This window comes from Amaranthus tricolor, chromosome 3 (genome assembly GCF_026212465.1).
Source record: "Amaranthus tricolor cultivar Red isolate AtriRed21 chromosome 3, ASM2621246v1, whole genome shotgun sequence".
Taxonomy (NCBI): domain Eukaryota; kingdom Viridiplantae; phylum Streptophyta; class Magnoliopsida; order Caryophyllales; family Amaranthaceae; genus Amaranthus; species Amaranthus tricolor.
In genome coordinates this window covers 33901348-33914413 of record NC_080049.1, presented here as the reverse complement: position 1 = coordinate 33914413, position 13066 = coordinate 33901348, and the positions used below count along the sequence as shown (strand labels likewise).

General features: G+C 33.4%; 2 protein-coding genes across 2 annotated transcripts; both read left to right on the top strand.

Annotated features, from left to right (window-relative positions):
- The first annotated feature begins 1529 nt into the window (after nucleotides 1-1529).
- On the top strand, nucleotides 1530-5409 carry LOC130809152 (leucine-rich repeat receptor-like serine/threonine-protein kinase BAM1). Its single transcript, XM_057674802.1, has 2 exons — nucleotides 1530-4249; nucleotides 4727-5409. Exons 1-2 carry the CDS (start codon nucleotides 1657-1659, stop codon nucleotides 5170-5172), a joined length of 3039 nt encoding a protein of 1012 aa, XP_057530785.1. The 5' UTR covers nucleotides 1530-1656; the 3' UTR covers nucleotides 5173-5409.
- A 4457-nt stretch (nucleotides 5410-9866) lies between these two features.
- On the top strand, nucleotides 9867-11192 carry LOC130808564 (uncharacterized). Its single transcript, XM_057674023.1, has 2 exons — nucleotides 9867-9951; nucleotides 10141-11192. Exons 1-2 carry the CDS (start codon nucleotides 9867-9869, stop codon nucleotides 11190-11192), a joined length of 1137 nt encoding a protein of 378 aa, XP_057530006.1.
- The last annotated feature ends 1874 nt before the right edge of the window (nucleotides 11193-13066 follow it).

Here is a 13066-nt window from a genome sequence, read left to right as displayed (position 1 = left end):
GAATGAATAAGATATATTTCCTCCTTTTCATTATACTTGTAATATTTGACATTTTACGCAATTTAATATGTTATTTTTTTTTATATATTAAATTATCCATATTTAAAGATTATGCTATTGATTGATTGGAGATGTTAAATGGGTATTGATTATATATACTTCCTCTGTGAGTATATAATTTATTTGTTAATGATGATGACATTTTCCTATACAATATGTCAGAATAGGAAGTATAAGGCTATACTTCCTCTGTTTCACTATATTTGCTACATTGACTTTTTATGCAATTCAATGTGTTATTTTGATTATTTATATATTGAACTATACACATCTAAAAATTTTTAAAAAAATTAATATTATGAAATTACGCGATTAGACGATTTAAATAAGATTCTACTTGACTATATTTTTTCTTACACATTAGCCACAATATATAATATAAGATTGAACAGTGTTTATGAATAAAATATAAACCCACTTTTATATAAGCCAAATCACAACAAATCGTATTTAAGACACGAATTCAACGTGTCCAATTTTATTTATAAGAAAAACCAAATTCTTATAAAAGTATACGGAAAATTATTATAATCAATAATACAAAATATAATTACCTTGCTCATTTTTGCTCTCCTTTTAGCTGAATGTCTAATGGATGCAACAGCACAAGCAATCAAACGCATCATTTCTTCGGAGTCAAATTCACGTTCTAATCGAGGATCTATAAATCCATCAAAAACTCCTTCCATTGTCCGCCCAATTAATGTTCTAGCCTGTTTATTATTAACATGTTAACATCAACCAAAAATTATTTGATAAATAAATGATAAAAGTATTTTAGATTTTAAATAAATTATGTCTATATGTAAAATATTAGTCATAAGGAATTCTGGTAGAAAATTATCTTGGAAGATTAAATTAATGTTAATTTGGAAGAAAATAATAAGTTTAGAAGAAGATCTGACAACATTTATCTGGGAAGACTGAAAAAGCATAAAACGTGCATTAAGAATGTTAGTGCATGGGAAGGTCACGTGCAATTATGAAGACACTTGTCCATTATTGAGGATTATTACAAGCTAGTGGGACACGTGTTAATAGATGAAGCAGAAAGCGCCATATGAATTAGAGGAAAAACCACCAAAATAAGAGAGAACTCAACACGTCAAAGACAATAATAGTGGCCTGCAAGGAAATTTTAGAGATTGATGAAATAAGAGAAGTAACATCTTCATGCAAACGATGGACTATATATACACTTCATAGGGCACATAAATGAGGAACAATCATCTTCTCAGGTGATCTTACTGCATAGCTTGACAAGTTATCAAATACAGACTTTCACTAGTAAACAAGAACAAATAGTAAACACAATTATAAATTAGGGGATTAAGTTCTTAATTAATTATCATACAACACTAAACAGGAACAAATAGTAAACAGTGTCAAAAACTCTTATGTAGCAATTATTTCAGAATATAGTATCTATGATAGAAAAAGGAATTATATTCAAAAGTTTGAAAAAACAAGAATTATTCACACACGACACTTCCATTCTTCAAATAAAAACTCTCCCCATCTTCTTTTTCCTTCCTCTCTCTACTCTCAGAATCAGCCATTCTTAAATCTTTCAATACATTCAAAAATACCCAAAAAATGCGCATCCTTCTTATTCTTCTTCTCTTTCTCCTTCTTCGTTTCATCAATGGCAGAACATTACCTGAACACAAAGCTTTACTTGGTATAAAATCCGCCATTACTGACGACCCACAAGCTTCTCTTTCTTCCTGGACGCCAACAACCCATCATTGCACATGGGCATTTGTCACTTGTTCTTCTTCTTCTTCTTCTCGTCATCAAACTGTTGTATCACTCAATATCTCCGGTTTAAATCTCACCGGGATTCTTTCTCCTGATATTGGGTTTCTCACTAACCTTCAAAACCTTTCTGTTGCAGCTAACTCATTTTCTGGTCCTATCCCATCTTCAATCTCTATCCTGTCTGAACTGCGCCACCTGAATATTTCCAATAATATATTCAATGAGACTTTACCTTCTTCTCTTTCTTCATTGAAGAAACTAAATGTTCTTGATGTTTATAATAACAATATTACTGGAATTCTTCCTTTGAGTGTGGTGGATATGCCGGAACTCCGGCACCTTCATTTGGGTGGGAACTATTTTGCCGGTGAGATTCCGGTGGAGTATGGTAAATGGAAAAAACTTGAGTATCTTGCTGTTTCTGGTAATGAACTAGTAGGAAAGATTCCTCCAGAGATCGGGAATTTGAGTGCGTTAAAAGAGCTTTATATTGGATACTATAATGGTTATTCAGGTGGGATTCCGCCGGAATTCGGGAATTTGAGTGAGTTAGTGCGTTTTGATGCTGCTAATTGTGGGTTATCTGGGGAAATTCCTAAAGAGTTGGGGAATCTTAAGAAACTTGACACTTTGTTTCTTCAAGTGAACACACTTTCTGGGTCACTCCCAACTGAGTTAGGATCTTTGAATAGTTTAAAATCCATGGACTTGTCTAATAATCAGTTGTCTGGTGAGATTCCTGACTCTTTTTCTCTTCTTAAAAATTTAACCCTTTTGAATCTTTTCAGAAACAAGCTACATGGTGGTATACCTGAGTTTATTGGGGATTTGCCTGAGTTAGAAGTTCTTCAGTTGTGGGAGAATAACTTTACTGGGAGTGTGCCAGAAAAATTGGGGAGTAATGGGAATTTGCAGCTTTTAGATCTTTCTTCTAATAAACTTACTGGTAGTTTACCACCAGATCTTTGTAAAGGAGAAAAGCTACAAACATTGATAACATTGGGGAATTTCTTGCTTGGTCCAATTCCTGAGAGTTTAGGGAGTTGTAAATCTCTTACAAGGATTAGAATGGGGGAGAATTTCTTAAATGGGTCTGTTCCTAAAGGTTTATTTGGGCTTCCAAAACTTACTCAAGTTGAACTTCAGAATAATCTTTTGACTGGGGATTTCCCTGATACAGATGATTCTGTTGCTGTTAATTTGGGGCAGATTTCTCTGTCCAATAATCAGCTCACTGGGAAATTACCTGCTAGTATTGGGAGTTTTTCTGGAGTTCAGAAGTTGTTGCTTGATGGGAACAAGTTTACAGGGATTATCCCATCTGAGATTGGGAAGTTGCAACAACTTTCTAAGATTGATTTTAGTAGCAATAAATTTTCTGGTGAAATCCCACGTGAGATTAGCCAATGTAAGCTTCTTACATTTGTTGATCTTAGCAGAAATCAGTTCTCCGGTGAGATTCCAAAGGAGATTACAGGTATGAGGATATTGAACTATTTGAACATTTCAAGGAATCATTTGAATGGTAGTATACCCAAATCAATCTCTACTATGCAAAGTTTAACATCTGTTGATTTTTCATACAACAATTTCTCTGGATTAGTACCTGAAACTGGACAGTTTAGCTACTTCAACTACACATCTTTTCTGGGTAACCCTGATTTGTGTGGCCCTTTTTTAGGTCCTTGTAAAAATGGTGTTATGGGTTCTTCCCAACCACCTCAAAAGAAAGGCCTTTCTGCTTCAATGAAGCTACTCTTAGTGATTGGCCTTTTGCTCTGTTCTATTATATTTGCCATTGCTGCCATTATCAAAGCTCGTTCTCTTAAGAAAGCGAGTGAGGCTCGAGCTTGGAAGCTAACCGCCTTTCAACGGTTAGACTTCATTGGAGATGATGTGTTAGATTGCTTGAAGGAAGATAACATAATTGGGAAAGGTGGTGCTGGGATCGTTTATAAAGGGTCTATGCCTAATGGGGATCAAGTAGCTGTCAAAAGACTTCCTGTAATGAGTAGGGGATCATCTCATGATCATGGGTTTAATGCTGAAATTCAGACTTTAGGCAAGATTAGACATAGACACATTGTTAGACTATTAGGGTTTTGCTCAAACCATGAGACAAACCTTTTAGTGTATGAGTATATGCCTAATGGAAGCTTAGGGGAAGTGTTACACGGTAAGAAAGGCGGTCATTTGCATTGGGATACACGGTATAAAATCGCGGTTGAGGCAGCTAAGGGCCTTTGCTACCTCCACCATGATTGTTCACCTTTAATCGTTCATCGAGATGTTAAATCGAACAACATTCTTTTGGATTCAAGCTTTGAGGCTCATGTTGCTGATTTTGGGCTTGCCAAATTCTTGCAAGATTCAGGCACTTCTGAGTGCATGTCTGCCATTGCTGGTTCCTATGGTTACATTGCCCCAGGTATGAATACTTGTTCTGAATTATGTTTCAAATTATCCTGCTCAACTTGGTATTTTTAGACTTTTAGTGATGTTATTTAGTCAAAGTACATGAATTTAAGTTGCTGATATTTGACTGTTGTAGTTGTAGGAGTAAATTTGTTAATTGGTTCTGCTTGAATGTCCTCTTCAATGCTGTTCTGTATATAGGCTTGTTTTTGACTTAATTTTTACAAAAGGAAATTCATTTATGATGTGCTCCCCACCTTACCAAATGGTTAGTTCATATCAATTCTGTCACTTTCAGTGGGATACACACTATAATCGAAAGATGATCAAGCATCTTTAATCAACTAGAGTACTATTCTGTCTCCTTGAATTTGTTACATTGTATCCTTAATCATCTAGATCGTGATGTCTGATGGACTCGTACTCTTCCCTAAAATTTTTGCAATTCCTTGAAGCTAAATAACGCGTTTTGTTGTGGTGATCCATGCAGAATATGCGTACACATTGAAGGTTGATGAGAAAAGTGATGTTTACAGTTTTGGCGTAGTTCTGTTAGAACTTATAACGGGCAGGAAGCCTGTAGGAGAATTTGGTGATGGGGTAGATATCGTTCAATGGGTGAAAAAACTGACGGATGGGAACAAGGAAGGAGTCCTTAAGATCATGGATCCTAGACTTCCCTCGCTTCCACTCCATGAAGTAATGCATGTGTTTTACGTTGCAATGTTGTGTGTCGAAGAACAGGCAGTAGAACGACCTACTATGCGCGAGGTAGTTCAAATACTCTTGGAGATCCCAAACCCGGTAACCACTACCAAGCAAGAGGAAGCCTCACCCTTGGAATCTTCTCAAGGAAGTACGGATGTGACTGTTTCTCCAACAAAAGAAAACCGAACACCTCCTAAATCACCACCAACAGATCTTCTTAGTATTTAGTGACGTTTAAACGGAACTTGACTAAATCGCTCTCGAAGCAATCAATGAGAGTGGGAAGTAACTTGATTTTCAGTGTTTTTTAGTTTGTTTGGGGAAGGGGAGACAGATAAAATAGAAGTATTTCTGGGTTGTACAGTTTTGTATTGGTTGGTGTTAACCCTTTAAAGTAGGTTTCTTTGCTCACATTTAAGCATTGCTCCCTTGTTTGATCTTTCACAATGCTGCTGGTTTTCCTTACTGTTTCTCTGATAGTGATTAGTGATTAGATTACTGAATTTAGTGAGTGTATAAATGTTAAATGTAATGTATGGAATTTTTCAACATGTGTGGTCTTTTCATCAAAGTTGTTCTTCACTCTTCACAACACTACTCATTGTTTTTCCAAATGAATGTTCTCTTCTTAAGTCATAACACTTATTTTACTTATTTTTTTTTTTAAATATCTTAATTTCTCCGTTTTATTATACTTGCTACTGATTGTGACATTTCTCTACTAAATATGTCACCATCAGTAGCAATTATTTCAAAACGAAAGAAATACTTATTTTACTTTTATTGTCTTTTTCAATTTGTATCACTTTTTATTATGGTTTGTTTTACAAATTTTACACTCTTTTCTTTTTTAGCTATAATCTTACTTTTTTAAATCTCATTTATAAATTATTATCTTTCCTGCATTGTAACCGTTATCCATTTGCTTTTTTTCTATTGTGCAATTTAATTTTTATTTCTACTAATTTTTAACAAAAAAACAATAGGTACTAAATGAGAATAAAGGAGGAGTAACTTACAAGGAAAATTTTCTCTCTTTTTTCATCGGCATTATTAATTTTTTTTTTCATTTCGTTTATACTCCAAAAATATTTTCTAACATAGACATAATTAGTAACTCTTTATTTTCGTCAATTTTGTTACTTTTTTATATTTTAAAAAAAATTTTACAATCATTTTATTTAAATTTTACGTAGACATTTTTTCTTTCTTGAGTACTATTCTTATCAGTTTGAAATTTATATTTATTTGAATTTTAAGCTTATAATTTGTTTTAGTGGAAATGTTATAGTTAAAAACAATTACTCTTTGAAATTATTACATAACCAAATTAAAGCATATCGCAAGGTTTAATTTGTGACATTTTGTGTAGAAGCCAAAAGGTCATCACCTAACTAACTCAATCAAGTTCATTTTTTATTCTTTATTACATTACTACTTTCTTCATTTTAAAATACTCGATACATAATGGATTTAGACACTATTTATCGTTTAAGCTTATTTTATATATTGCGGTTAATGTGTAAGAAAAAAAATATAGTTAAGTGAGATCTAGTTTGAATCGTCTAATCACATACTTTTATAATATTAACTTTATATTTTTTAAATGTGTATAATTTAATATATAAACATTAAATTATGTAAAAAATCAAATATAACGATTACCGTGAAACAAAAAAAATATTAAATTTTAAAAGTGTGTACGTGTTTACCCCTGATGTGCAGTAAATATGGAGTGTTCTCCAGAAATGTTATCCCTAATAAAACAGTAAAAGTGAGAGTTGGAAAAATAAGAAAAGTTGAAGATAGGGCTTAGATTAGAGGTATAAATAAAAGTAGGTAGTGGTAGGAGTACTTAATCTTAGTGCTTGGATTACTGTGTCTGTGTGATATTGAAGATTGAGACTTGAAAGAAGTGCCTGGTTATTACCAAGACAGTGGAATTGGAATTGGGCTGTGTTGTTTACTCTTCTCTATGCTCTTTCAACAAAAAAGCATACCACCAAATTTGAACTGTAGTCCTCATTTTGAGATTCATACTAATAATTACTCTATGTTTTTCACTAAAATGACAAAATATATATGGGACCATAATTAATAAAAAATTAATTTTAAAATGTTAAATTGAAGTTAGTATACTCCATCTGTTCTATAATGTTCTTTCCATTTGGAATATTCAACTTTAAAGAGAGAGAAATTTGATTAATGTTTGTCACGTATTTTGAAGATAAAATATATCAATGTGAGATCTCGTTAGATTCGTCTTGATATATACTTTTTATTATGTATTTTTTTATAATTTTTTATTATGTGTATTTAGAGATATTAAGATTTAAAATTTGCTTTGAAAACTGTGCAAAAAGTAAACGGAAAAAAAAAAGTGAGGGAGTAATAAAGAGTAGAAGTGTATTTTATGGAAAGTAAGAGATATTAGTGGTGTCTACAAAACTTAAATTATTATATACTCCGTTCTTTAATGATATTCCTACGAAGAAAATTCATAGAATTGAAAAAAATAGAATATTTTTTATAGTAGATGTATATTTTAATGAATGATAAATTTGATAGAGGAAAAGTGAGAATTATAAACATTATAAAATATTAAATAGAAAGTTAATACATGGACCACAACTAATAAAAAACTGTTTTATAAAGCTAGTGGATAATATGTGCGGACCAAAAGGAATATAAAAATGTTAAAATGAAGCTAGTGGAAAATATGTGAGGATCAAAAGCATTATTAAAATATTAAAGTAAGGATGAATGAGATTATTTTTTTCAAAATTTGTAATATAAATAGAAAGATTTTTTGTGAAAACAACAAATAAAACATCCAGAATGACAAATGTAAATAACGGACAGAGTATATGATAATTAAATTAAGAGCATGACTTAAATTTAAAGAAAAGAAAAAAAAAGGAGCGAGTATAAAGCGATTTGGTTTGGTTTGGTTTTATGGCACATTCAAGATTTGGAGGTTCTTATTAAAGTAATTTAAGCAGTAGGACCACAGCCGGAAGTCAAATGCCTTGGAGTATGTATGATACCAATTGCAATTGGCACTACACATACAAAGTTGGTCGCCCTTTTCTCAACGACACTCCATCTTTAATTATGATATCACCCTCATTCTTCTCCTAATTGGCTACTTCTAAGTTCTAACATTGCCAAACTAAAAGAGTTTTTTCAACATACTTGGGTGCAACCCAAGGGTAAACCCCGTTGGCTACTCTTGTGAAAGATAAAAGTTAAAAACGTTAAATTGTCAAAATACACATTATTTAATCTATATATGAGTTGTCTCATATTGAAGAAAGAACTGTGAAAAAAAAGTATCACATTATAAACTTCATGAGTAACTTTTACTACTATCAATTAATTTTAGTAGTGAATCTCTTTTTGTGATTTATAAGTGAGTTACATCTTTTCATCTTTATTTGAATTGCTTAAGCTCATTTCTTAAAATTATATAAAATTTTTTTTTCATATATAGTATATTTTTTATTTGGCATTATTTTAAAAAATAAATAATAAAGGTTTTAAAAAAATATTCAAAAAAATAAGGGTCCACAAACATGATACATGTGCAATACATTGACAAATCCAAAACTTCCTCCTATTGTAAAGCGGGGTAGGACAAATCACACAATCGAGAAACAAGCAAAGGCCGTGTGTAACATAAAACTAGCGTAGTACATTAAACATCTTTTCTAAAATTTGGTACTCCTACAGTCTATTGATGAAAAGAAATAGTTATTGAAGTAAATGAAAAACAACAAAAATAAAATTTAAATAAAAAACAAAAACAAAACAAAACAAAAATAGCCTTGTAATTTACAAATACTCCTATTGATAAATGTACTCATGCACATACATTAACTAAATCTATCTACTAATTGAATATAGAAAACAATATTGAACAAAATATGAAATGTAGAAATAAAAACTCAATTAAATGATGGAAATAAAAACTACTAACAATCGTTAGTTTCTTGATGAGGATTACTGGTAAGGTTTTGTATATGCTTATCAAACGTAAGCTATGACTTGTCCATGGATATGTTAGTAATAAAATGGGAAGATAATTAGTCTTCTTTATTACATGAAGCCTTTGATAACATAGATATGAATTTAAAGGTGGACGTGTATGCACATTAGGATGGTGAACCTAGTTTTGCGAGAAACATTTGGGTATGATGATGATGATTTGGGTAAGTACGAGACTAGTAGTGAGTTTACCAATTAACTTCTGGTATTGTTCTTTATTTGCCAATTTAGTTTCTCCCTTTTCATCCATTTCCCCTTTCTTTTTTTTTTCCCTTTATTTTACTGTATTTCTTTCTATCAAAACATAGCATAAAACTCATTTCCATTAATAGCATTTGCGTCGATAACCAAACAGAATTATAGTTAAACATTTAACTAACCTAATCAAGAAATTGAAAATTTTCAATCAAATTAGTCTAATTTGTTATTCTCGTAAAAACAAACTTTCGTTTTGTTTTTTCTCTCGAACTTTAAATCATTTTCATTCTTTGTTATGGTCACAACTTTTTTCTTTTAATTTAAATCATAATTCTTATTTTCATCTTATCCATATATTTCTTTTAACTCTCCTAATGTGTCAATTGCATACTGTTAGAATATATTCTCTATATATTCTATTATTCTGTATATATTTTTGTAATTATCTTGTTACCTTTATTTTAGCAATTACATTGTTATATTTGGAGAGTATTGTTAGTCAACTCTCATCCCTTTATTTTAGCTAATCTCGTAGCTGTACAATAGCTTGTATTTTGCATATATATTTCCTTGATTAATCAATACAAGGCAAGTAATCATTTTCCTTCATGGTATCAGAGCCTTAAACGATCCTTTTCTTTCATCTTTCCTGATCTTCTTTCATCTCACACTCTTCCATGGCTGATTCGTCTAAGTTTCATACCGCTCTCACCATCACCAACATCAAGTCTCTTGTTCCTGTGACATTAGACAATGAGCAAAGTATGTATCATTCTTGGGCTACTTTATTTACAAATCTTGCCAGGGTGCATGATCTTTATGATCATTTGATTCCACCCACGGAGGAGAAGGCTGTGGCTGCCTACGAAAAGGCCAAATCTGATGATCCGGCCTTCTGGAACCGGTTGGATGCCGTTGTTTTACAATGAATTTATGGCACCGTCTCCAAAGATCTTCTTCCTGCTATTCTCAAGCGTAATGACACAGCCGAGAAAGCATGGAAACGTCTTGAAGCCCTTTTTCAGGACAACAAAGCCTCTCGGGCTACCCATCTTGAGGAGGACTTTACAAATGCCCTTTTCGAAGAGCATAACTCGATTGATAATTACTGTAATTATCTTCAATCTATTGCAGACAAACTAGCGGATGTCGATGCTCCGGTGACTAATGGTCGTCTAGTTCTACGTCTCACCAGTTCCCTACCGGATGCGTATAGTGGTACAGTTGATTTTATACAAAATCAAGAACCTTTACCTTCCTTTGAAAGTTGTCGTTCGAGGTTGAAGATGGCTGAGCGTACTATCAAAGCTCGTAATGCTCGTGAAAATGGAGGGTTTGGGGGTCGTACAAGCACTTCTGCCTTACTTGCCTCTGACTCGTCGAATGCGGCTAATTCGTCTTCAAGCACCAAAAGAAACAACAACTACAAGGGTAAAGGCTATAAGAAGAACAATGGAAGGAGAAAGGCACAAAATAGTTCTGGTGGGCCTGGCCCCAGTCAGCAGCCACCTCAACAAGGGGGGCCACAGTCGCAGCAGCCACGTCAGCAAGGCCCAACACAGTGGCCACAATGGAATCCTACGTGGGGTGGGTGGACAATACCCCCATGTCCTATGCCTGCTTACTCTTGGCAGCCTAGGCCAAATTACATGGCCCAAAGACCTACTGGGCCTGGAGTTCTTGGGCCTAGACCTCAAGCATACAATGCAGTGGCTCCTTTTTCTGCTCCATCTTCTTCTAGCTACGCACCAACGGACATCGAGGCTGCTATGCAAGCTCTTTCGTTTCCTCAACCCGATGGAAACTATTACATGGATACCGGTGCTACATCTCACATGACGGCGGATGCAGGTATTCTCTCTTCTTATTTTAATTCAAGCAATAAGCATCATAACATTATTGTTGGTAGTGGTCATTTAATTCCAATTATTGGTCACGGTCGCACTAATTTGCCCCCACCTTACCCACCATTTACCCTAAACAATGTGTTACAAAGGAAGTAAGGAACCAATAAAGGAACACTTCTTTTCATTTTCACGTACACAAATTGTTGGATGAGACTGTCTCACCGAGAGACTGCATCATACATGAACATGAGTTAACTAATCTATCTAATATATACTATGACAATATGATCAACTTTATTTAAAGTTGTCTCACCAAAATACAGTCTCTCACAAGAAATACTCTTTAACGTATTATGCACTCAAAACTTAAGGCAGGTATCCTGAAAGTTAATGGCTAAATGTAGCTGCTAAAAATAGCGTTGAGGCAATTCTACAGTTCTAGACTGTGCTATCAATCAACTAATTTGGTAGTATAAACTACAAAGGCTTCCAACCAAACATTCTTCCAACAATAATTGAGGAATGTGTCCCGGCCCCTTGGCTCATGACTTAAGACATTCCTAAATTTCAATACCTTTTTTATTTTATAGTCACCCTTATATAATGAATTTATAAGATTACCTCTGTATAATTTTTAAACTCTGAAACTCTAACATCTCTTTAAAAACTCTCTGAAAACACTCTCTAAACTAAAACAAGATTGCCCCTTCATTTCACGCGACTCATCCGTGGCTTGGTCGCGTGCGACTGGGCTCGATCCAATTTTTTTTTTTTTAATTTTGAATATGATTAGATTAGAAATTACCTCGAATTGTTGTTTGCATTTTGAATTTCTTTAGTTTTAGCTCCATAAATTTTAAGTTTAGATTGAGTATTTTTAGAGTGATAAAAACGTTATAGAGTGAGATTAAAGTGTTTTATAAAATTTTAAGTCCAGGGGTATTTTAGTAAATTCATTTAAATTAGAGCTGTTCATGGGCGGGCTTGGGCGGGTAGCGGACCGGGTATTTGTTATAAAATCTACCCGCAGGCACAAATATACAAAACCACGCCCGCATTTGAGGGCATAATTTTTTGTCGCTACCCGCTCATTTTTAAAGCGGGCGGGACCCGCGGGTAGGCGGGTATTTATTACATAAATATCAAAAATATAATACAAAATATAAAGTTGGGTTTTGATAATTATTAAAATACAATACATTGTCCAAAATACTCCAAATACATAAAAAGTCTCAAAATATTCGAATTACATGTATATAAAAATACATAAAAAGTTTCAAAAAACTTGGTCAATGGTAACACAATCGTCATCTTCCTTACTTAAATGGAGATTGTAGAATGGAACTGTGAAGCCGTGAGGGAGGAATGAAGAACTGTGAAGCTCTGTGCCCGTGAGGGAGAAATGAAGAAGGCAAGAACTGAAAAGCAGGTTTTGAAATTTTAGGGTAACTTAAAACATTAAAAGAGGCGGTTCCTTACTTCCTTTTTTATTTTTTTCTTTTTTTTCTTTTGGGTAACTTAATATAATTGATTATTAAAAATTTAATATATATTAAACTAAGCGGGCGGGCGGGTATACCCGCGGGTATTTTTTTAGCGTCTCTACCCTCCCATTTATCTTGGCGGGCGGGTACTACCCGTCCAAACTTAAATTTTTTTTAAAAAACACTGTCCATGTCCGCCCGTTTTTCGAGCCGGGCGGACCGGGCTTGGCGGGTAGCCCGCCCATGAACAGCTCTAATTTAAATAGGGGTGACGTTAAAATGAAAAAGGCTGCGAAGTTTAAGGATTGGGTAATAAGTTTGATTCTTTCTTTCTGAAATGAACTTTGAGCTAAATAGCATTTAGGTTATGGACCTGTTTGACAAATAGTTGTTAGCTAGAATTATTGCTTGATTTGACTATTGTAAGTATTAGCTGAAAAGTCAGTTGTTTAAGATAGCTATTAATATTAGTTGTTACAGAGATGTTTAGTAAAACTTATTTGTTCACCATTACTAATGGAGAGCAAAAAAGTTGATCAAAATAAG